At 40.1% G+C, this 25983-nt stretch overlaps 1 protein-coding gene across 3 annotated transcripts; it reads left to right on the top strand.

Annotated features, from left to right (window-relative positions):
• Positions 1 to 7548: 7548 nt before the first annotated feature.
• On the top strand, positions 7549 to 25343 carry MLH1 (mutL homolog 1). 3 transcript variants are annotated; one of them, XM_030971842.1, is made up of 19 exons: positions 7549 to 7705; positions 8948 to 9038; positions 9167 to 9265; positions 10379 to 10452; positions 11564 to 11636; positions 11905 to 11996; positions 13301 to 13343; positions 13993 to 14081; positions 16332 to 16444; positions 17006 to 17099; positions 17631 to 17784; positions 18535 to 18893; positions 19671 to 19819; positions 21234 to 21342; positions 22189 to 22252; positions 22795 to 22959; positions 23851 to 23943; positions 24309 to 24422; positions 24941 to 25343. In XM_030971842.1, exons 1-19 carry the CDS (start codon positions 7599 to 7601, stop codon positions 25106 to 25108), a joined length of 2250 nt encoding a protein of 749 aa, XP_030827702.1. In that variant the 5' UTR covers positions 7549 to 7598; the 3' UTR covers positions 25109 to 25343. The 3 variants fall into 3 exon arrangements, with proteins under 3 accessions (XP_030827702.1, XP_030827703.1, XP_030827704.1); XM_030971843.1 differs by lacking the exon at positions 7549 to 7705 and adding an exon at positions 8044 to 8068; XM_030971844.1 differs by lacking the exons at positions 7549 to 7705; positions 8948 to 9038; positions 9167 to 9265; ... (3 more) ...; positions 13301 to 13343; positions 17006 to 17099 and having other exon boundaries at positions 13996 to 14081.
• The last annotated feature ends 640 nt before the right edge of the window (positions 25344 to 25983 follow it).

Below are 25983 nucleotides of genomic sequence, written 5' to 3'. Positions count from 1 at the left end.
GGGCTTGGTCACAAGATCTCACATTTTTACAAGTTTTGGTCCATTAGCATATTGGAGCTAATTGTCCAATTACAGCCCCAGCCCATGAAGTCCCATCCTTCTTGGTTTTTTCTCTCTTCTGTCCATGTTGTTTATACTCTTGGGCCTGAGATCTGGATTGGCTGTCCTTAGGTCCCTGGCTACAGAAGGAATTGTGTCTACCAACTCTGTGAAGAGAGCTTACTATCCCCATGTATGAAAACCCACACCTTACTATCCCCTTATGTGAAACCCAGACCCACAAAATCAAAAAAAGAAAAAAACAGAAAGCTGAAACCCAAGGTATCATAGAAAATCAAACTATGAGTGTTTTAAGGTCCATAGAAATAAATGCCCATATTCTAGGTAGAGAAGTGATATTATGGTTAACATACTGACAAAAAAGAATTATTCCAAATTCTATCAGGCATAGATAGAATATCAGGAATCCTATAGGATCAGGAATTCCATATCAGGAACCCTATAGGATCTTACACAAATCATGCTTCTCACCTGAGTGCTCCAGGGCCATCTCAAGTGGACTTAATAATAACTCCTTACCTGACAGGACTGCATACACAGGGGTGTGATGAGGGGATTCAAATACTTCGAAGTTATTTTCTCATCATGAGCTTCCAGAACATGCTTTCCTTCAGAACTCATAAAAATGCGCTATAAACTAGGGTGAAAAAAAAATTTTATTGGGGCAATATTGTCCAGCAGAAACTCCTCTTGCCTCATGCAAATGCCTGAGGCTTTGTATAATGGCATTTGACACGTAGTCTGGAGCAGCTGTTCCACTCATAGAAGCACGTTTTCACCAAACCCTGGACCATGAGTGAACGACTCGGAATAAAACTACTGTGGCTAAACAAGTGATCCTGTGTCAGGTACTGTCCTGAATTACATATGGGATAATCTGATTTCAGTGGAACAGGAGTCTGAGACCTTTTCTTCTGTCATGAGATGGGGCGGTTGTGTGTGGGGGGTTAGCTAGGCACTGCAGCCACTCAAAGCAGCTCCTTCTCTGTAAATAGGTTTAGTACATCAGTACTGCCAGTACTATTTCTTCTGCTGTTGATATGCAGCCAACCTTTGTCACACAAATTTTGTGTTAATGTTTTATTCTACATCCTAAAGATGCAAGAAATTCACTGCAAGAAGAGTGGGTCTGTATTCTGCAATGATAAGGGTTAAAATAACTGCCTGGATACTCTGGGTGCCTGTCAAGACAAGCTGAAAAGAAGCAGAGGTCTGTGAATCAAGGTTATTTGTTTGCATTCTTTCAGTTATCTCTTCCTTGGCAACTGGAGACATTTTTGAGAAACTGTCATAAACTATGCTGCAGTTTGGCATTAAAAACTGTAAGAAGGGTGAAAGATGCCATTTTCCACTAACATGCACATCATGGGAACTTATTCAAGGGCAAATTAGAAAGACATTTCCAGATACAGGCATATCATCTAAAAAAAAAAAAAAGTAGCTGTTTTTTACAAGGAATTCTGTTAAAGTGGTAGTGTACTGGAATGCTGCTCAACTTGCTTCTCTTTAAAAACAAACAGAAAATCAGGCTTTTTTTTGTTCAAGCAATCCTCATCTTTTAACCTCCTATTCTGCTTAAGCTGCAGTCTAAAACCCAAATAATCCTAAGCTTTCAAACTGATTTCATCAATCTTCAGTCCTTTTGTCAGTGTAGCAGATCTCTGCCTTTTTTTCAGCCACGTCTCATGTTTCAGAATGTAGTCTTGGGTTCTAGTTTCACACAGAAGACAGTGTTGTGCCTGATGCCTAACCAGCCAAGCTTTATTTGCTTCCCCTGTGCTACAATCCCATGCTCCAATTCTTTCTTAAACCTTATTTACTATTTCTTAATACTCTCTTTTAACCGCTCAAGGCAAATAAAGCAATGTTGACTTTGAAGGGGTCAATAACTACTTACAAATAAGTTTCAAAGTTTCAAATGTTTTCTGGGGTTCCTAATATATTTGAGTTGGAATAGTAAGTACATGCTGCAGGTAATGAGTGGCTAGGACTTCAAAATACTATGAAGTTTCATAGAATCAGAACAGTTTGGATTGGAAAGGACCTTTAAAAATCATTTAACCCAATGTCCCTTCAATGAGCAGAGACATCTTCAACTAGACCAGGTTCCTCAGAGCCCCATCCAACCTGATCTTGAATCTTTACAAGGATCAGGCTGCCACTACCTCCCTGCACAACCTGTTCCATTGTTTTACCACCCTCATTATAAAAAACTTCTTTCTTATGTGTAGAAGAATGTATTAGATTAATATTATCACACCCCAAACTAGATAGATCTTTGCATTTAAGAAAATAGATTTTCTAGTAAAAAACAAAGCATTTAAAATCCATATTGTTTACTGACACTTAGGCCACCTTTTCCCAGCACAAGTAAGATTTTTGTAAGATTGCAGCTCTTCTATTGTTTTTTTTTTTTCATGACCCTTTATGTCTTAAGGGAAAAAACTCACTACACTTCTCTGATGACTGTGGAACTGTTTCAGTTTCATGTCTTTCTAAGAAACTAATTCTTGCCTTCTCTAATTTCATAGCATTGATTGCTAAATATATCAGCTTTCCTCTCTGGGATCTTAAAAAGCATTAAGATTCCAACATTCCAGGCTCCTTCCACTCACTCCTCACCACTTTTGCTCTAACACCACTTCTGTGCACTGGCACCAAAATACACTGGTTATATCTTCCTAAATTATTTAAAATGACATCTAGATATTTGGGGGTTTATTTGCCTTGATAAAAACAATTTTATTTTTTAACACACTGTCACAGAAAACAATCCAAACTGGAATGGGTGAGAGCAAAGCTTGCCAGATATGAGCAAGCAGGGCTGACCTCCAGTTGGAGCAGTTGCGATGTAAATGTGAAGAAATCTTTTGATGACTGCTTGCAGCTAGAGAAATAGACTTTTTCACACCAGCTTCCACATAAAAATAAGGGTTTTGGCACAGACAATACAAAAATTGTAAAGCTTCATGCAAGTGACATCCTGAGCTGCATCTCTGTGATACAAGCTTCAGCACAGTTAAAAGGAACATAAGTGAAGATTTTCCTACAGGCTGGTCCAGGGCAGATACTGACAGCACAAATACCTGTCAGCAACAGCATGGACCAGGGAGAGTTGGAGCAAATGTCTTCTGTCCCAGATCAACCAGCAGATTCCTACTCCCATCTCCAGCTGCTCTGGGTGGTGCTTGTGGCTGTCCAAGGCCACTGAAAAGAGATTCCTCCTCTAGGTTCAGATTCTGGAGCAGAGTCAGATCCATCAGATCTGAAGTCCTGGTGCTTCCCAGGTCAGTACACAGTCAAGGTGAGTACACAGTAGGTCACCCTCTCTTTGTCCCTATTAACCCTTTGCCCCCTGCCCATCCTAACAGCTCCTGAATCTTTTCCTGCAAGTCAAAACAAAAGTGCACCATGGCCAAGATAGTTGTTACTGCAGCCTGGAGGTTCAGGAAGCCACAGGCAGGGAGGTGGTGGGGCAGGACTGCTGTCTTCTACCCAGGTATTTCTGCCAAGGTCAAAAACTGGGGAACCTGAAGTCAGCCTCAAAAGGGGCTTTTGTGGAGATCTGTCATGCTTGGGGACACTGCAGGCACCTGTACATATGGACAGGAATTAGACAGAGTGAAACTTGGTAGCAACCATCCCAGACAGTGCTGAGGACAAAATGTCTTTGGAAGGCAAAGCATCTTATAGCAAGGTACCACCAGTCCAGGTTTCACATGCTTAGTCCTTAACACTCACAGAAGTGGTTCTGCTTCTTGCTCTGCATGTTCCTCAGAGGGACTGGATCTTCTTCATGACCTTGGCCAGGATCATCCTGTTTAAAGTGACAGCTGTGAAGGGATATTTCTTAGAATAGGTTTTTTTTCTTTTTCCCTTCTGCAAAGTGAAAACTGCTTTGTGTATTGCTGTCAGAATTTTACAATTAATGTACAATTTCAAAGATGAAGACAGGTGGATATGAAGAGGATGAGAAGAAGCTGAAGTTATATTACACCAGATTAAGAGATGCCAGTTGTAGAGCATATTCAAGTGGAACGATGGCCATTTCTTGGTGCTGCAGCTACCAAGACATAGCAAGACATAAAAAACATGAATACACTCTGTTGTTTTACACAGTAATACATTTGCTACATCACCCTGACAAGGCATTGCAGTGACACTGCCATCCTGGAGAAGCTTTTGCTTCTCTGAAGCCCCATTTACAGCTTGCCTGAAAGCAGCAGTGGCTACTGTGCTGAGGGAAATGCAGAGAAGAGCTGTTTTGCACCAGGAGATGCTGGACTGCTACTATCCCAGTACAATCTCTTATTTGAGATAGAAAAATAAAGGAGGACACAATAGTACAGATAATCTTACATCCCTTTTGATACTGGGAGCCTTGAGTGGTGAAGCCTTGAATGGGCTTCCAGTGCAAGTATACTGCAACATGCAGACCCTGTCAGCAGAAAGGGTTACTCATTTTGGCTGTTCAAGCTGTTGTAGGATTTTCTTGCATGAAAGAAAATCCATTCATCATTTCTGCTGTCAAACAGAAAGGATGTTCACATGAGAACTCCTTGCTGCATTTGTAGATAAGGGAAAGGCCTCACAGGTGGTGTAATTGCTGGTATGGAGGGGGAGCTGCCAGCAGCTTCCTCCTTTACAATGAGACTGAGGCTCTTCTAGGGGGGAAGGAGTTTGTGCAGCACAACGCAGGCCCAAAGCCATGCTGGGTGTGCAGCAGTTTAATTCATGTGTGTTCTACTGACTCCTTTGCTTGCAACCTTGCTGGTCAGGACCACTGTGAGACCAACAGGTTTCATTGCATTGTGGCTATGGTCTCTTCCTGTGCCTGTAAGGAAGGGAACAGCTTCCCTTCTCCTGCACACTGGTGTCCTAGATTGCAAGGCAGTGTGTATTCTATTTGCCATCTGTTAGAAGTGTGGCAGTTATCTTCTGTTAATTGGGCAGTTTTCTTTATCTCTTCCACAAAGAAGAGATTCTTCTTCCACAAGAATCCTCCCTCCAGGGAGACATCTGCTGTTAATGGGCCATGGAGTGTCACTGCATGACTGATAAAAATTACATCATCCCATTGTGAGATGCTCTGCCCAGAGGGAGGAGCCAAGCATTCCTAACTGGATATAATCTGAGATTTTGGGACACTGGCACAGCCTTTTCACTGGATTCCCAAAGGAACAGCTGCCTTTTCAATCTTCAGAGGAAGACTACACCCTTCTACAGGATCCCTGCTCCAACAGAACCACACCTGACACTCCAGGAGGACTGCCGCCACAATTCCAATTGGACTGCTACCAGCACCCTGACCAACAGGGTGTCAGGTTTTGTTCTGACTGTCAGTGTTGTTTTGTATTACCACATTGTTTATTTTATTTTTTTATTTTCTTCCCTAGTAAAGAACTGTTATCCCTGCTCTCATATCTTTGCCTGAGAGCCCCCCTTACTTTCAAATTCATAACAATCCAGAGGGAGGGGGTTTAAAGTTTCCAGTTCAGGGGAGGCTCCTGCCTTCCCTAGCAGACACGTGTCTTTTCAAACCAAGACAACTGGTCATGCTCCAACCACAAGTCCTAGAACAATGCATGAGGTTGTACAGAATCACAGAATCATTCAGGGCTGAAAAGACCTTTGAGATCATCTGGTTCAGCCTTTGACTGATCACCACCTTGTCAACAAGACCATGGCACCAAGTGCCACAACCGGTAGTTTCTTGAATACCACCAGGAATGTTGACTCCACCACCTCCCTGAGCAGTCCATTCTAATACTTAACCACCCTTTCTATTTGCACTGGCAGAGAAAGCAAGAGCTCTTCTCAACAAATGTCTCCAAACCTCAAGAGACCCCAAAGCCTGGAAGTTGCTGCCAAGTTTTAGCTGTTGCACAAGTAAGGATCTGCTTTATATTTTTGAGTAATTACTGAGTAACAACATGTACTGTGATTGCAGAGACATATATTACAATGGATACAGGAACGCCCTGGAATGCATCCTGTGATTGGAGACATGTAGTGGCAGTCACACAGCAGTGCAGTCCTGCTGTCATAGGCACAGAGCTCAGCCTTGATGGATGCCACAGTTCCCACAGCAGTTCACAGAATCACAGACTGGGTCAGGTTGGAAGGGACCACACTGGGTCATCTGATCCAACCTCCCTGCTCAGGCATGGACACCCTGGAGCACATGGCACAGGATTGCATCCAGATGGTTCCTGAATATCTCCAGTGAGGGAGACTTCCACAATATCCTTTGTGAAAAATGCGTATTTTATTATTAGCTTTTCGCAAACATTAAAATGAATATTTTATGTGTTATGTTAGAAAGTAATGCTGTATTCTCTTAAGTAGTATGTTAAATATAGTTTTAAGTTATAAAAAATGTTGAAATAGAAACTATGCTATGTAGGATACTTTTTTTAAAGAAAGGACTCGCAGCGAGATAGCAGCCACAGGACACCTAAATCTTTCAGAGAAAAAGAATTTATTGCCCTCTTATCAAAAGAAACGAACTTCTTCCTGCCTCAAAGGCGCTGTTAGGATTCAGAGGAAGAAACTGATGATGACCAGACAGAATCCTGTATTTGAATAAAATTTATGCATCATGTATGAAGTGTATGAATATACAACAAGCTATTGTTTTACAAATTAATCCTTTGTTAAGGAGTGTCCTTTTCCAGGCTTGTGCTGCCCAGAAAAAGGTACCTGGACGTCTGTAACCCTTTGTCTCTATTGTCTCATACTGTCCTAATTCAATTTGTCCAAATTATTATTACTCTAATTGTATTACTATTTTTATAACCATTTTATTACTATTAAACTTTTAAAATTTTAAAAACAAGTGATTAGCGTTTTTCACACCTCTGTGGGCAATCTGTTCCAGTGCTCGGTCACCCACACAGTAAAGAATTTCTTCCACATATTCAGTTGTGCATCACTTCCTGTGCATTCGCTTCTGCCCATTGCCTTTCTCATCCTATTGCTTGGTGCCACCAAGAAGGACCTGGCTCCATCTCCTTGGCACCCATCCTTTAGATATTTATACACATTAATACAGTCCAATCTCAGTCATTTCGTCTCAAGGCTGAACAGGCTCAGCTTCTTCAGCCTGTCCTCATAAGAGAGATGCTCAGTCACCTTTGTGGCCCTCTGCTGGACCTGCTCCAGGAGCTCCATGTGTCCCTCGCAGGACACAGCACTGCCGATGTGGCCTCACCAGTGCTGACTAGAGGGGCAGGGTCACACCTGCTGGCAATATACCCCAGGATATCACTGGCTTTCTAGGCCGCAGGGGCCCTGCTGGCTCAGGCACAGCCCGCTGTGCCCCGGGACGCCCGGGTCGGACACACCGGGACCCCTTGCGGGCCGCGGCCTCAGCGGCTCCGGCCCGGCCCGGCCCGGCCGCCCCTCCCTCAGCGCTCCGCGGCCTCCCGCCGCCAGGGGGCGCGCCCCTCCCCGGCGGCGTGCGCGCGCCCCGCCTCCCGCCCCGCTTCCCGCCCGGCCTCGGTGGGGCGAGCGTGGCTCCCCGCCCGGCGGCGCCCATGGCCGGCGTCATCCGGCGGCTGGACGAGGCCGTGGTGAACCGCATCGCCGCCGGCGAGGTCATCCAGAGGCCGGCCAACGCCATCAAGGAGATGATCGAGAACTGGTAACGCGGGGACCGCCCCTCCCGCAGCCCGGCCGCGGTGCGTGGGGCGGGGGGGGGCTCTGCCGGGGCTGGCACCGTATCCCGGCCCCACGTCCCGGCCCCCGGCGTGCAGCCGGGGCCGAGCGGGAGCCCGGGTGCCGAGGAGGGGCGGTGCCTGCGTGTGCTCCTACGGGAGGCAGCTCCGCTTGGAAAGCCGCGTTTCTGTCTGCGTTTGTGTTCCGGCTTGTTTTGTTGTTGTTTGAGAAACTTCTGAATTGTTTGCTTTCGGTGCTAGGTTAACGATTCATTGATCGCCAAGTCCAGCCATTAACCCACCACTCCAAATCTACCGCTAAGCCATGTGCCTAAGCACCACATCTCCAGGTATTTTAAATACCTCCAAGGTCAGCGACTCAAACACTGCCTTGGGCAGCCTTTTCTATGCTTGACCACCCTTCTGTGAAGATATGTATCCTAATATCCAATCAGAACCTCTCCTGGCACTAGTCGAGGTCATTTCTTCTTTACCCATCACTTGTTCCTTGGGAGCAGAGGCCAACCCCCACCTTGGTACAACCTCCTTTCAGGGAATTGAGAGCAATAAGTAATTCCTTCTCAATAAGGTCACCCCTGAGCCTCCTTTTTTCCAGGCTAAACACCCCCAGCCTCTCCTCATCAGCCTTGTGCTCCAGACCCTTCCCCAGCTCCATCGTCCTTCTCTGGACATGCTCCAGCCCCTCAATGTCTCTCTTGTAGAGAGTGACCCAAAAGTGAACACAGGATTTGAGGTGTCACCTCACCAGTGCTGTGTACAGGGTGACAATCACTGCCCTGCTCCTGCTGGCCACACTATAGCTGATATAGGCCAGGATGTCATTGGCCTTTTTGGCCACCTGAGCACACACTGGCTCATGTTCAGCCAGCTGTTAGAGCAGCACCCCCAGGTCCTTTTCCACATGGCAGCTTTCCAGCCACTCTTCCCTCCAGGCTGTAGCAGTGTGTAGTGTTGTTGTCACTCAAGGGCAGGACCTGGCACTTCATCTTGTTGACCCTCATACCACTGGCCTCAGCCCATCAATCTGACCTGTCCAGATCCCTCTGCAGAGCCTTCCTACCCTCCGGCAGATCAGTGCTTCTGCCCACCTTGGTGTTATCCACAAACTGAATAAGGCTACACTCAATCCCCTCATCCAGGTCATGGACAAAGATATTAAACAGAGCTCTGGGATTGAAATTGCTTTCTTGGTTTCTTGGTTTCTGCAGTTTGGATGCTAAATCTACGAGTATCCAGGTAGTAGTTAAAGAAGGTGGTCTGAAGTTCATCCAGGTTCAAGATAACGGCTGTGGTATCAGAGTAAGTAAACAAAGTTGACAGGTGTATGCTGCTGTTTGATACTACCTTTTAAAAATTATTTCAATTTATAAGTGTTTCCGATCTTGAAAGAACTCAGAAAGTGACTGTTGCTTGTCCCTTTCACATAGAAAGAAGATCTCGACATTGTATGTGAGAGATTTACTACGAGTAAACTGCAAAAATTTGAAGACTTGGCTAGTATTTCTACATATGGTTTTAGGGGTGAGGTAAGCTCTTCATCAAGGTTTTGAAACTGTTCATTGCTGTTATTCTGCTGTAGTGGGTTCTGCATAGTATCACATTCCCAGTACTCTTTACAGAAGCTTCTGTTTGCTGAGAGAGTCTGCCAAGTGAATATAGTTCAAAATACATTTCAAGATTAGGTGGATGCCTATAGGGAGGTATATATTCTTTTTGCTTTCTGGAATAAGATGGTTTTTTTAATTGCAACAAAGCCTGTCTTCTTAAATGATGATTCAAGAACCTACAGGTGGAAGATTTGAGTGGGAGGTGAATCTTCAATGTCAGACATCATGTATCTGACATTTCGATGTCATACTTTAAACGTGCAAATGTACAGTGGTCTTCCTTTGTGTTTGCTGTTAGACAAGGTTAGTATCTCTGACCCCCAGATATACTGGTTCTTCATACTCTCACAAACTGTTTGTTTGTTGAAGAGTTTGTTCTTCAAACTCTCACTCTTCATATCTCACAAACTGTAACTAAACTCTGGAAGAACAGTCAAGGATGAGTTTAGCTTTTCCCTCTGGATGAACAAGATCTATGAGTGTCTGTCCTGTGCTCAGATACATAGATGCTCACATGTTCCAGGGAGTAGACTGCTTGGGTCCTCTCGTCACACACTTTCAACATAATCATCTCCACAACCAGTGGAATCTGATCCTGAGGCTGATTTCATCTGTGTAGACATGTCCATTGAGTTTTCCAGGAAAACCACCTAACATTGTAATATTTCTTAGAGTCAAGAGAAGAACTTGGGCAGGAGTGAGAGAGTAGCAGCTAAAATCTTCCAGCTGCTTTCTAGTTAACATGAAAAAGACACAACTGTAATAATTTTGCAAATTTCTTTTAATTATGCTACATGGTTAACCACTTGCATCATCAGAGATCACAATATATTAGGGAAGCCAGAACAATCTCCTGGATAAAATGACTGGAAGTTTAGTATTATAGATACTAAAATTTGTTTAAACTTTACTGACCTGCAATTTCCTTGTAAGGATTTTTATTTATTGCTTGCTAGTGATGGTGTTGAAAATGTGGACATGCCTCAGCATTGTCCAGAGCAAGGTTTACAAAGATGTTTTCTCTTTTCCTAGGCCTTGGCTAGCATCAGTCACGTTGCCCATGTTACAGTAACAACTAAAACAGCTGATGCAAAGTGTGCATTCAGGTATGCTGCCTGTTATCCAGGTGACTTTTGCTGCATGCAATAACAAACAGATGTATCAATTTCAGAGCTCCTGTTATGGAGGAGGGTGTGATAAGGGCAGGTATCAAAAAGACTTGGAATGTGAGAAAATGTATTTTTTTCAAATTGTAAAGGTAAGCTTTAACTTAATAACATATTTTAAAATTGGTGGAAGTGGGGTGAGGAGGCAGAACTTCTATTTCAGTAGCTAATGTAGGTTAAACATTTGTTTTTCTCCATTTCAGAATAAAAAGTTGCATGTATATTACAGGCATCATGTCTAGCAAATTTCACAAGTCTCAGCACAGGAACTTACACTTAGTTTGTTATCATATCTTTATGGTGTGATAGGTGCTTTATCCTATCCAAAAAGAGTTTTGGATATTCTTTTGAAAACTTAATCTAAATTATAAGCTTTTCCATTAATTTCTTAACTACTTTTAAGAAAAGGGAGTGGAAAAAAGTGATGTTCCAAATATTGGTTTTTCAAAAGATCGTGTAACTATGGTCTTTCTTAGGCATGCATTAAACATACAGGGTATGTTAGAGGGAAAAAAAGTCTATCCTTTGAATTTATGCATCTCTGTAACTTTCTTAGCTCGAAGACCCGCATGGATCACTGTGGATCCTATGGATCATAAATCTCTTATGCTCAAAATCCTATTAGTGTCAAAGAAAGCAGATCTTAGACTAAAGTCAAGAATTTCTTGTTAGCTTAATTGAAATGTAAAGTCTAGTGGAGGAATTGTTATTAGGCCAGGTCTAGCTATTAAAGAAAGAAAAAAAATGCAGTAATCCTGCCTTTGGAGGAAAAGTCTCAGTAATATAATTTCAAAATGTATATGCTATGATCTGCCTCCTTTCCTCTGCTATTATTCCCTTTCCTCCACTTCCCCTCTGGCTCTTCCAATCAATGAAGACAGTTTTACTCTAGCAGAAAGGTAGAGGAAGCTAATTCTCAGTGTCTCAAATTCTTTGCTGGGAGGAGTGTGACAATGATGGGATTTCTTTTGTTTTCATCCTTTGTTTTCATCTGTCCATGTCTGCCTTCCTGTAAATCTGGATGACTGACAACTTTTTATTTTCTTCCTAGAGCTACTTACAGTGATGGAAAAATCAAAGCCCCTCCAAAGCCCTGTGCTGGAAACCAAGGAACTCAGATCACAGTAGGTTTTTGTGCCTGTTCTCTCGTTCCTTTTCTGTTCCCCTTGCACCATTACATTGTGAGGTACATAACAGTTGCCTCTCTGAAGCTGCAGTTTGTTAGATGAACCTAGAGAATTACACAATAAACTGAATGTTGATTTTTCATAAACCAAAGTATTCTCAGAAAATTTATATTTAAAATAAAATTTAACAGGATAGGTTTAGATTAATTCTATGGTAAAAGAGAATTTTAGAAATTGTTTTTAGTTGTGAACTTTTTCTCTGCAGGTTGAAGATCTTTTTTACAATGTAAATACAAGAAGGAAGGCTTTAAAGAATCCAAATGAAGAATATGCAAAAATATTAGAAGTTGTTAGCAGGTAAACTAAACTAGGAGGCTCCCAGTTTTATATACTGCCATGGGGAGTACTGGGGTTCTTCAGAGGGGCTGGCACCTGTGTGTTTGGTGTCATTTTGTTGGTGGTGTTGGTGATTTTGTTATGATTTTTTTGAACTATTTGTTAGTGTGCAGTGTCAGATAACAGTCAGTCCAATTTGATGTGAAAAATCCAGATAGGAAGTAGTGTATTCTGTCTATTAATTATTGGTAAGAATTCCAGCAAAGAAATGGCAATGGACTTGAATGAGTGAACTTTAAATGTACCTGGGCTGAATAGAATTCATGTAAAAACTACTCAGGAGCATTGAGATTTGGCTGAATACAGAAAAGCTGAATGGCGACTTCACATCCCCTAAAAGGAGTAATATCATTTTAGCTATTGGATGTTCCCTTCCTGGGCCCCTTGGTTGCCTCTTTTGCCACTGCCGTAGTCTTCCACAGTGTGCAGAGGTCTTGCAAACAGGATCTGCACAATTTAAGCAAAAGAACTGCTTTATGCTTTCATAAGACACAAAAGGTAGCAGAGAGAAGCAAGATTGTATGCCAAGGTTTAGCCTATTCCCTAAATGAACTATTCAGGAGTCTCTACTGGCTCAGGCAGACTTCAGCCAGGAGGTAGAGGGTCAGATCCTGCTGCTGTGTCAAACAGGATGATGTGAAGTCTTGCTGAGTTACAGCCCTCCAGTGCATTGGTTGTTCTTTTTCATTAGGACTTTTCTATTACTTAATTTTTGAGGTGTTTTTTTCCTCTTGAATTTTTGAGTTCACATTTTCACATTTCTCATCTTGCAAGGTTCTGTGGTGTGGTTTTCTCTCACAGTGCAGTAATTTCCCTTGAATTTTGAGCCAAGCTTACGCAGCTGTAGTGTATCAGATCTCAGCCATGAGATCACAGATAGCTGAGCTGTCTGGGTAGGGGAAGTTAGAAGGGTGGGCCAGCCATTATTCAGATGCTTTTCCATAGTAGTGGAGACTAGATTCTGTTATGCTGAGGATGTTTTGATGGGTTTTTAGTTAAACCTGTACAGTGAAACTGAAAAAACAGATCTGTAGAAGCTGACCCTTGAATTTCCTGTGGTTACAGTCGACTTCTAAATAGGGCACACTTTTTAAATTTTTTTTTTAGGCTGTTCAGTCTGCAGAAGCTCAGCTTGGCTCAAATTGCATTACTGTCTAACAGGAAGTGAAATTGCTTGCCCCCATTACTAGCTGCTTTTCACCAATCAAAGGAAACAATTACCTTTTGTTCCACATGCTGCAGACTTATATTTATCTGTTTTTCAGGTATGCCATCCATAACTCAGGCATCAGCTTTTCAGTTAAAAAGGTGTGTAGATAAAGTTTTTGTAACTTCACTGTGTGTCTGTAGGGGCCTGTGTATATATATATAGATAATGTGTATATCTGAAAATGCCAGAAAATTTGAACTGTGTCTTCTGCAACAGGAACAGCACAGAGCCTTCTCTTATACTCAAATGTTGAAGGGTATGTTGGTGCAGTTGGATAGAAAGCACATCAGTTAGAAGTAAACAAGACAAAAATATATTTGTCAGGAGTTTGGAGGATTCTGTGTGGTCAGTGGTGTATTTGGTTTAGCTTTATGTGTTGTTTCAGCTTCTCTGGAGAGCCTGGTTACTAAGTGCTGTATGAAGGAGGCTGGGGTAGATTATCTTTGTTCTGTGCCATTCTGGATAATTGTTTACTGAACTGAGTTCAGTAAATAAAGTGTTCCTCACTTTCCAGGGTGGAGTTACTAGCCTCACTGGGTCTGGTGTGCTCTAGCTGATCTTGTGAACATGTGCCATTTACCATCCATTGCTTTTTTGAGCATAAATAAGTAAATAATACAAGACAATATAATGATGTTATGTCGTTCCCTGTGGGTTTTTTTAGAAATGTGATTGTTTAATTTAAAGTATTTCTAAAACTTCCTCCAGAAAGGTGAATTGATTGATACTCATTCCTGCTCTTTTTAGCAAGGTGACACCGTGTCAGATGTTAGAACCTTATCCAATGCCTCAACAGTGGACAACATCAGGGCCATCTTTGGAAATGCTGTTAGCAGGTACATTGATGTCAAGTTTCCTTTTCATGTGAGGCTTTCCAGTGAATCACCCTCCCTTTTCTCTTTAAAGACCATAGGCTATGATAACTTTTCTTGCTTCCTTCATGGTTAATTTCAGGGAAGAGGGAATGCTGCAATTAGAGACCTGTTCCTTCTTATCAGAATGTGTCTTTTTTTGTGCACCAAAGAGAAGAGGAAAGTTACAAAGTTATTCCTTTAATGCACTGAAAAGGAACCATCTGCTTGTAACTTCCTGTGTGCTCCTGTAAAAACAGCAAGCTGAACCTGTGTTCTCTACAAGTTCCTGGCCTCTTCCTATACCATGAACATCTTACCCTTTCTTACTGTCTGCTACCTGATAAATTTTGAAGCTACTCATATTGTTTTTTTCTGAAATATTATGGTTTCTTATTTTGACAAAAGCTACATTAGATGAAGCTGTGTAAATCAGATAGAAAAATTAAAAAAACAAAATATCATCTTTTGAAGATGTATCTGTCATTTTAGGAAAAATTCTCTTTATGAGACTTTCAGCTGTGAAGAATCCATTGTATGTATTTGTCCCATGAATAGCTGGGTGTCACTTTGATTCTGTTCTGTCACTGACGGAAGTCAAGCTTCACATTTAATGGATGTAACTTCTAATTCATGAAAACACTTTAGGAAGCACAGCAAAATAGAGAGGCTGTGAAGTAATGAGGTTTGCAGTGTTACATGTCTTTTTTTGCTGTGCATTTGTTTATTTCTGCTGTGAATAGTAGCTCATTTGATAAGTTTTTCCTTTGTATGGTTCAGGATAAATTGTTGATTTAAAAGTAAATATTTGATAATTTCTTTTCAAACAATATTTTACCCAGTTCAAGATGGTGTTAAAAACTGAACACAAATAAAAATGACACTCGGTATATATATTGAGGTTGAATTGGAAATAAGTAGCCCTTAAGTCTTTTCTGTGTTAACTTTAGAAGTTGGCATAATGCCTTCCTAGAAAGCTGTGCTCACAAAGCTGTGCTGAAGTGGATTTTCCTTGACTAATGAATTATGATAATTATTAAAACTGTTATGAAAATAGTTAACATCAGGATCTATGTGCACGAGCAAGAGAGAAGTTGTTACATTTTAATGACTTCTTAACAGACCCCCAAGACATACTAGACTGATGATAGTGGACAAAGTAGTCAAAAAAAAAGTGTTCTTTCTTGGCTGCAGTCAATTTTGAAGTGTTCTTGTCAATCTATGAATTACTTAAATAATGAAATGCATATTAGAATTATCAATAAATTATAATGCTGTGGATACTGTGATATGTTACAGTATTAAAAAGATAATGGAGGTAATTTTACAGATTCCAGCCACCCAACATTACCAGTGTACACTTAAGAAGAGGAAATTATGTAGTTGAGGTTAAATAATTACTGTGTCCCAGTAGTCAGTGTTTGAGAACTCAAATAATTCTAATGTTTTCATTAACTGGGATAGAAGATGTATCAGTATATGAAGTAGTGAGACTTGAGTAATGGGCCCTAAGCCAAAGTTGACCTTTAGATGAACCTTCCAACCATATGTTATATGATATTTGTATCTGCTCATTAGCAAAACACACATGATCATTAGCAAAATATGTAGTGTGATAAGAACATATTTATCTTTCCATATTTAGAGGATGGACAAGGCTATGAAATCAGACATCTGACCTTGCTGGAAGGTATATGGTCAAAGCCAACTCCCTTGGTTCCTCCTTGAGCCCCAGCCAGGCTTTGGGTGGAACCCAAGAGGAGAATGAAACCAGATGTTTCTGCGTTAGAATTATGTGAGCTTTTTTATTCAACAATATAAAAGCTGGACCCTTTCCCAGCAAAGGTGGAGTCTTCACCTGTGTGTGGTGAAGACACCCTGTGATGACACACTGTGTAGGATTTCCCAGTTACCAGGAGTGGTTCTCCAGTCCTTTGCTGTGACCAGGGCTCCTCAGCTGATGTGTGTATCTGGATGATGGTTAGGGTGTTAGGATAACTGGCGTGTATCTTCTTAATCTTCTATAGTAATGATTAGGTGCATTACTTATAGTATCCTTTTGTAATTCTTTGCTGTTTTGAACTGTAGTTAATTACACTCATCCCTTAAAGTTGGTGCCTGTTTCTTTTGTGCTGACAACTGGCAAAACAGAATATCATTGCTTGTGAGTACTGTTCAAAATTTACATCAACAGAAGAATTAATTTTTTGTTACTGTTTCTGTCGAACTTAATAGGGAACTCATAGAAGTGGGCTGTGAAGATGCAAATCTGGCCTTTAAAATGAAAGGTTACATCACGAATGCAAACTACTCTGTGAAGAAATGTATATTTTTGCTCTTCATAAACCGTAAGTTTAAAAAAAAGGCAGCATTTTGCACAGTCATATGTTGCTTACGTAATCAGAAGAACAAAACTTTCTGAAGACCTGCAAAGTGCATAAGCATTCTTAAAATTATTTTTAAGAATAAATATTACAGTTAATTGTAAATCTTAAAGTGTTTTTCGATTTGTAATGTGCATCACACTTGGCGCTGTGTTTAGTGGAAAACAGCTAAGACTGGACCTAAAGAAACTTCGGTGTGTCAAGGTTATGGCTGTGTCCTGTCAGCTTACACAGATTGATCTCTCTTCTGTAGCAACACTGGCATGGGTTGACTGTATGAAATAATGAAAGGTAGCCTGGTCATTTTAGTATTTGTGGGAAAAAATACCTCTAAGTGTAAAACATGCTGAGAAAAATACTGTCTATTCCTGGGTTTTTATGAAGAATAAATAGGTCCTGGGGGAAAATGGTGTAACAGATTCCCTTTGAAAGCACAAAGAGTGAAGATGTTTGTCAGAAGGAGGAGCTGGGCACTGTGCAGGGTGTGGTGGCTTTTTGGAAACAGCGCTGTGTTCTGTGTTTCAGATCGGTTGGTAGAGTCAGCCGCTATGCGCAAAGCCATAGAAACTGTGTACGCTGCTTATTTGCCAAAAAGCACGCACCCATTCCTATACTTAAGGTAAAGTAATAGGAAGAAGTAGCCTTTTAATACTGTCCTGTAGGATAGAACTAGGGTGAGTAGGTTTAGAAGGACATTTCTGTTCCTCATGATAGTGTTAAATATTGCACTGAGGTAATTAATCACCAGGCAGGAGATAATTAAATAATATTAAGGAAATCTTAAGAAGACAGGCCTTATTTTTAGCAGTAGTGAGTATCTGTAATTTCAGCTGAAGTCCTTTCCTTTTAATTCATGAGACACTGCAAGTAAAATACACTTCTGAAAGTGGGTTTTTGTAGTTGTACAATGGAGAGGTTGCTTTAAGCTTACCTATGTAAGCTCATTTTGGTGAGTGATTTTGGATTATGTTTTAATTATCTAAACAAGTCTGACTGTAATATAACTTCAGTGGGTTTCAGGATCATTTTGACTTCTTTGTATGGAGTAACATCCCCAAGCCTTACAAATTTTGTCAAATTTGAACCAATTTTTGATTTCTCTGCCATCCATGAGATACTTTAGATTAACTTCTTTTAAAACATTTTCCAGCCTGGAAATAGCCCCTCAGAATGTAGATGTGAATGTGCATCCTACAAAACACGAGGTCCATTTTCTTCATGAAGACAGTATTCTGGAGCGTGTGCAACAACATGTAGAGAGCAAGTTATTGGGCTCTAATTCCTCAAGGATGTACTTCACTCAGGTGAGGACATCTATGGAGTGATGGCAGTTCTGCATTATTTTAATATGATTAGGGATAATTTACTCTGTTCAATAGTAAAATCTTTGCAGATATGGCACTTATCAGTGTTGTACCGGTACCTTTAGATCATTGCTCTGTTTCAAGTTACTTTAATATACCAATGTTAACAATATGGCAAAAGAGAGAAAAAAAAGTATGAGAACATTTTAAGCACGTTTCTGTCAAGTACCTGATTAGTTGTCTTAATTTTATATTAGCCTTCACATGTGGTAAATTGCTTTTTTTATTCTGTCCTGGTTTATGTGAAGAAGATGTGATTGAAGAAACTGTTCTGTGTATTTGGTAACATTTTGAATTTAATCTTACCAGAAAAAAAAGTCAGGAAGATACTCTACTCTCTCTTTATGTGAAGCATAGCATAATAATTATTATAATTTTTATACAAACTAATTTCCTTGTGATTTTTTTTGCCTTAAAGATATTTTCTTTTGAGACAAAGGAATGGTAACTTTGAGACAAAATCAATGGTAACATTGATTACCATCGATTACCTCTCTGCCGAGATGATAACATTCACTCTATGTGGATAGCAAGTGCAAAGCTGGTGGCCTTTTAAGCAGTTGACACTGTGTTGCTGGAAGTTTGAAATTGGCCTCTGAGCAGATACTGTGAGAGGTGTGACTAATCTTTCTGATTCCTCTTTTCTTGTTGTTCAATCTCTTCTCTTTGCTTCCTGATGTCTGAATGAAGACATTGCTTCCAGGGGCTGACTGCTCTTCCAATGAAGTTGTAAAATCAGCAGCAAACTCTTCAGCGGTGACCAAAGGAAGTGGTGATAAAGTTTATGCGCATCAGATGGTCCGCACTGATTCCCGAGAGCAGAAACTGGATGCCTTTCTTCAGCCAGTGAACAACCCCCTGAGTGCAGGCAACACTGAAGTGACAGCAGAGGTTAATGCAGGAACTCCAGAGGGTGCAGGCAGGCCCCAGGATGCTGAAATGGAAGAAGTCAGTGACCTGGTTGAAATGGTTGATGTTCAGGAGGATGCAGTGCAGCCTGGGGGGCCAGGCGAGAGTGGACACTTGTCTCCTGAGACTGTGCCTTCTCGGTAGGTCCCACCTTTCCTGAGATGGGGCAAGGCTACCTATTTATTTCATGGCATAGCCCTGAAACTATAGATTTCTCTGATCTCTTTGGGCTTCTGCTTTTCCAAGAGGGAAAAATTATCAAGAATAACTTTTCATGATGTTTTATTGAGAAATTAAACCTAATCTGTGAACTGTAAATTATGTAAACTGTGATAAATTTTGTGACTGGAATAGCGTTTCTGTGCATACTGAGAGGCAGGAAGCACTGTAAATAATGGCGTTAGTTTAGGGAGATCATACTGGTCTGTCTCTTTCTGGAAGCCTTCCTTTTGTGAGGGATAGAAACTATATCACTGAATTTGACAGGCATTTCCCTAGTAAAAGCTAAAGTGCTATAAATTTTTTATAGCTCCTGCAGAAGCTGTTACAAGTGGCCAACGTCTTCTGAGGGAATCTGATTCCATCTCCCCAGTATTACAGAAAAATGGGTATGGAAATAACATTGTTAGAAATAGGAACATTTTTGATGTGTCCTTTAGAGCCAAATTTGCTTGATGCTTAAGCAACAGCAGCCTAACGTGATTGGTATTAGTGTCACAAATTCTCCTAAAATTCTGAACTACCCTTTCCTAACAAATTATTCCTCAGAAGCAAAATAGAACTGTCTTTCTGGGAAACTGTCTGCATTTCCTGTGTTAACATACAGCATGTGAATTGAGCATCTCATCTGTTGCTGTGTTTGGCCTAAGTGATAGGAGAATGGAACATAATTAATTCCTTTTGTTTTGGTATTGTAGGAAGAGACCACGGGAAGACATGGATGTAGAATTGGAGAAAGATGACACCAGAAAGGACATGACTGCTGCCTGCACCCCTAGAAGAAGAATTATCAACTTGACCAGTGTGTTGACTCTCCAGGAGGAAATTAGTAACCAGGCCCATGCAAGTAAGCATGACTTCTTTCTCAAAATTACTGTTATTCCACCACTAAATATGACTGTCAAAGTGGGAAAAGGTATTTAAAAGGAGGCCCAGTGAGCTTACTGTGCTGCTAAGCAAGTTTTTAACAAAAGCTTTTTTGCTTTTAATTTTTATTTGTATCACTTAAATGGTGAGACTTATGAAATACTCTCTTTTTTGTTAAGAGTTGTTTTAGACAAAGGTAAAAGGTTTGTGAATCTTTCTAGGGTGTTTCCCTCTTAACTCAGCTGCCTCTGAAGGCAACTTACATTGACTCATACCCTTATTATTAATATGTCTAAATGCTAGGAATCTTACATTCCAGGGGTGTTGTTGGATTTATTTTGATTTTTCTGGTTGTAAGAATTGGGGATGCTGGGTATGCTCCACACAGATATCTGTAATAAGTAACTTTTCTATAAATTGATAAGAATCTTAAAGTTTAGAAAGCATGAATTTTTACTTTACTTGTGCTTCAGTAAACATTTTGCAGAAGACTGGTAATTCTGACCCAGTAATTCCATATTTGGCTGTCACTGTTTAAACATTGAAAACAAAGAGTTGTCCCAGAACCTTAAAATACCCAAAAATGCCTCAAAATTCACAATAAAACCTGTGAAGCTGCCTGAGGTTGTGTCTCATTTTCACATCTGTAAGAAATACCTAAAAGAGACTTTGGAAAGAGAGAAATCTTATCTCAGTCTGTTACATTCCTTTAGAAAACATAGCAGCAGAATTAGTGAAATTAGCATAGTGCTTTGTGTATGCTGTGACTTCAGTGCCAAACATCTGTAATAAAGCTTCTCCCAAGGATGGCAACTAGTGATTTTTTTTTTGTGCATTGTCTAAAATGAACTCTTTTATGAAATCTGACTTCTTATACCTTTCCCAGTCTTGCCACTCATACAATTTTTTTATAAAGTTATTTTGTAAGAGAAATAAAAAGAAATTATGAAAAAAAAATATGGACCTATTCTATCACACTTCTATAATTTAGTTTGATTATACCTAGACTGTGTTGCAAAGCTGGTTTACACCTGCAGTTTTTGATGTATGTGCTCCTCACCAATCTCCTGTGGCTGGAAATTAATTTTGGAAGGCTATTCAAGCACAGGAACTTTAATTTTATTTTTTTCTAATTTGCATTTGTAGTTTAAATGTTAAATTCTCCCTTACACTTTAATAGTATGAGCATGCATAAAAATGATTAATATTTCAAAACTTGTGAATAATTGGTCATACAAGGATATAAGAAGAAGCAGGGGTGTAAGAGTGACTGAAGAGTAACCTGAGACTTTCATGCTAAAAAGACACAAACCACTCAACTAAATAAATGAGGGCAGGGTTGCAACTATGAAATTACATTCTTTTGTTTCTTTCCCACCTCTCTGTTGTTTCAGAACTCCAGGAAATGCTACGTGAGCACTCATTTGTTGGTTGTGTCAGTCCCCAGTGGGCTCTGGCCCAGTACCAGACAAAACTGTACCTTCTCAATACAACAAAACTCAGGTAAAAGAGTTGTTAGACCTGTTGGCAGCTGAAATAAGCACCAATTGTGAAGCTAATTAGAAGAAAGAAGGCAATGACAGGGAAAAGAACATTGTTCTCTTGTTGCCTGTATGAAAAGTCATGAGGGTAAAGATTAAGCAGTCCATAGAGAGCAGTGGAAACAAGTCTGGCACACTCGGGAAAAGTTGCAGAGAATCAGTGTCATTGAAATGCCAACTACCGTATTGTGTGCTCACAGACAGTGGGAAGGCAAAGACTTTCTTGCTTCATGATGATCTAGATAATCTATGATCATCATCATGATTCACTGCAGGATCATCTACAGCACAGGGTATAAAGCAGAGGCTTCAGAAAAGTGCTGGAAAACATTGTATCAGTTGGGTTAAAGAGTATCTGCAGGACATGATTGTAATATGAAATCTGTAATTTTGCCTGTGCAGCCTTACAGGCCCAGCTACACAAATTTTCTAACAAGTCAGAGAATAGACTTGAGATGACATGTCTGTTAATTTCCCAGTTCCTTTGCATTTCTTACAGTGCAGTAAAGGAGTAAAGAAGTTGAAATATAAATTATCAAGGAATAAATTGATAGGGATTGGATACTTGAGTAACCTTTCTGCACCAGTGTGGCTGATGATGTCAGAAACCAAGAAATAGATTTAATTGTAAATATCTAGATAATGCAGGTGAACCCCTAAACTCTTCAGTTAAAGTAAGATCTTTATTAATAGGACTAGATATGGATATCTGATATCTCAAGGATGATCCTTACTTTCCCCTCTTAATTATGGTAACTTGGAGATATGCAGTCCTGTCCATGTAATTACTTTTTGTGCTTCAATTTAGCCAAGAACTCTTCTACCAGATACTTATTTATGACTTTGCAAACTTTGGAGTCTTAAGGTTGTCTGTAAGTATACTTTCACATTATATCCTATAGAATTTTTTTTAAATGTATTTACAGTATGTCTGTCCTTCCAGACAAATGCATAGTTTTGGTTGCACAGTCAGGTTGGCTTTTGTCCATTACACGAATGTTGTTTTGTTTCTCATTAAGAACAGAATGAAGAAAACTTAGTAATTTTGTAGCTGCTACTGTTAAATTGTCATCCTGGCTGCTTGTTATTAGTGTCAGTTGTAGTTATTCAACAAGTTTTGCTGTTGCTCATTACACTGGGACAAATAATTAATTTGACTATACAGTCAGCAGAAATACAGTGTTGATTCCCAGTGTTTATCCTGTAAAATATCACAGTGCTCAGTGGGATTGTGGATGGCAGAGAAAGAAGAAAGAAATTCATACCTTTTTAGCCTGGTTATGATAAACAGAACTGTTGGTTCTGCAGGTCAGAAATAGTGTATTACAATTAATTAGTATGTGAAGGAAGAAGTTACAGCCTTCCAATAGAGTGTGCTGATCATTAACCAAAGTTTTGCCTTCTTCATTTTCAGGAGCCAGCTCCTTTATATGAGCTTTCAATGCTTGCTTTAGAGGATCCCGAAAGTGGCTGGACAGAAGAAGATGGCCCAAAAGAAGGGCTTGCTGAGTACATTGTGGAGTTTCTGAAAAAGAAGACTGAAATGTTGAAAGATTATTTCTCTCTTGAAATTGATGAGGTGACTGCAGCTATTACTTCTGATAGTAAATGAATGGTGGACTTGGCAGTTAGGTTTATGGTTGGATTAGATCTTAAAGGCCTTTTCCAACCCAAATGATTCCATAATTTTACATTTTGGTGACAGATAACTGTAGTAGTTTGCTTGCAGTGCTTACCATCACTAAGAACTAGTTCCAGTAAGATTTTAGGTGGCATAACCCTTTCATTGTAAATGCTGAGGACTTATGCTGCCTTTAAGGAGGGTGGTACACAAAGTTTCTATTTAATTAGTTACCAAGTTACAGAATGGGTTGGGTTGACAGGGACCACAGTGGGTCCTTGATCAGGCAGGGTCATCATGGAGCACATGGCATAGGATTGTGTCCAGATGGTTCTTGAATGTCTCCAATGAGGAAGACTCCACAGCCTCTCTGGGCAATCCATAATTCAGTCATTGCTTCTATAACTAGAATGCAGATCTCTTAACCAACAAGGTGTGCGTCTTATCCAGCTCTCAAGTCAGACAGGGCTGCAGCACCACTGTGCTCCTAATGTGTCATTTTTTGTGTGGCCTAAGGCATCCCTTAGTTTATACAAAAGTGAACAGCTTCATCAAGCTCAGGCACTTCATTTGGATATTTGCCTGGGACGTGGTATCTGTGTAACCTGGAGCTAGAGAAGAAGCTTGAATTCAGCCACTCCTTGAGCTTAATTCATGCCTTGTGAAATTAAACACCACCAATAACTTTCTTCATGCAGCGTCTGCCTGGCTGACAGGGCTTTAAAAACTTGTAAGGCTCACTGAGTTTGGTAAGAATCAGTCTTAAAATACATCGGAGTTTTGGTGCATTTACTGCAAAAAAGAACTTTTTTCTTTTTTTTTAACTGACGAAGCAGTATTGCCTTGCAGGATGGAAATCTTACTGGGTTGCCACTTTTGATAGACAACTACGTCCCACCGTTGGAAGGACTGCCTATGTTTATCCTGCGCTTGGCCACAGAGGTATATTCTCTCAAGGATTTTGTTAATGCACAATTATTTTTTTTACTTTAGGCAATTCCAGCCTGCCTTTTCAGTTTCTGGTGCAGCTTAAATGTACATGTTCCAGATGCTGTTCTGTGGTTACTGATTAGTTATGCTTTGCCTTTGTATTCATAACTACTGACTGACTGAGCCTCTACTTTGATTTAAAAGCCTGCATCCCTACCCTTTTTTTTCATTCTATACCTTTACCTTACCAGGACAGAAATGGCCAACACATTAATATAAATTTTCCATATTAAGACTCTCTATATTATATAATTTTCCATATTAAGTTTCTGACTGCTACCCAGATTCTATAAAATGACTTTTTTTTATTGTAACAGGTAAACTGGGATGAAGAAAAGGAGTGTTTTGAAAGCCTGAGTAAAGAACTAGCCATGTTCTACTCCATCAGAAAGCAGTATATAATAGAGGAATCCAACCCAACAAACTCTCAGGTACTAGAATACTGTAACTAGTTCTGTGAGCAGACAACTAACAACATACAGAAAACTTCTGCTCTTTCAGATGTAGACTTCTAATTCCAGCTCTTTCAGGGTACTGAATCAAGTAGCAGTGTGGCAAGATTCTGAAAGAATGTGGCTTAAATTTTCTGAAGTATTTTAGGTATTGAGGGAACCTTTTAACTTTGGGCATTGCAGTGTACTTAATATTATTACAAACCTCCTTGGCCTCTGAGTTGGAAATGTATTTTTTATGCTGTATTCCTAAAGAAGAAGGAGGATGCATATAAATTACAAGTACAACCTGATTGTGTCTAAATATCCGCCTTATTGATTAGTTAAGCTCACCCATTCTGCAAGTGACTTTACAGAACTTAGAATTGACTGTATAGAATGGACTTTTCTAATACCAGCAGAATTTCACAATTGCTGTAGTCTTACATAATAAAGGTACGCTCTCCTCTAGTTAAACAGAACCTCATTTTGTTTGTCCTTGTTTACCTGTATTTCAGAGTGAAGAATCTGAGTCTGGTTCAACAACATGGAAATGGACTGTGGAACATGTGCTTTACAAAGCTTTTAGGACTCATCTTTTACCTCCTAAACACTTTGCAGAAGATGGCAACATTTTGCAGCTTGCCAACCTGCCTGACCTGTATAAAGTTTTTGAAAGATGTTGAGCAAGCAGTTATTAAAGACTGTTTTTATAGATAGACACCATTCAGTTTTACTTAGTAGAAGCTAAAGCTGGAATCTTGATAGAGGAAAGAAAGAGGGGTTTAGTATCCTACTAAACTGCTAACATGTCAGTAAATCATCTATTTTCCTTCTGTTGATCAAAGTATAAAAAAATATAATTTTTGCTGTCTAACCCCAATGAAAATCCCTAAAATAAAATCTCCACTTAAACTCTGAGTTTCCCTATTAACCGGTCTGCTAACAGAATACACTTCTGCTGAAGAAAATATACTGGGTTAAGTGGTTGTGGAAGAAGATGGAGCTTAATTTATTTGAACTGTGAATGCTTTAACTTCACTTGCCTCTGGAAAGCAAACTGGGTTACCTGTATTCCTTTTGCCCGCTCCTCTTAAGCATGAGGGTTGTCTGACAGTACCTGCAATAGGAGTGTACATGCAAAGCATTTAAAATCATCTGTTACTGCACAAGTTAGTCTTGCAATATTTCAGGGCCCTTGCAGAAATAAGGCAAATCCCTTCCCTTTTAATCAAGAGAGTCAGAAATGGGAATGTCCTGGCAGATAGTAAATGAGCATGCACACATAATATTCATTGTCTCCAATTTAATGAGTAGGCCTTGGGAGATCTACTTCCTTTGCATAAAAAATGCAGGAAATCTTTCTTGCAAAGTATGTTTTGAAGTTAGGATTGCAATAAACCGTCAATCTAAACATTCTTGTCAGAGATACATGACAAGCAGGTAATGGTATTACTTTGGTTAACAGCTTGCTTGGGTTATTTTTCCTTTTAAATCCTTGATTCAAACCTGCTTCTTGAAACAAAACTTAAACCTCATTTTCAAGCCCAACAAAAAGAAA

This window comes from Camarhynchus parvulus, chromosome 2, assembly GCF_901933205.1.
Source record: "Camarhynchus parvulus chromosome 2, STF_HiC, whole genome shotgun sequence".
Lineage (NCBI taxonomy): Eukaryota > Metazoa > Chordata > Aves > Passeriformes > Thraupidae > Camarhynchus > Camarhynchus parvulus.
Note: the sequence above shows the minus strand (reverse complement) of the source record. Positions and strands in the feature narration are given on the sequence as shown.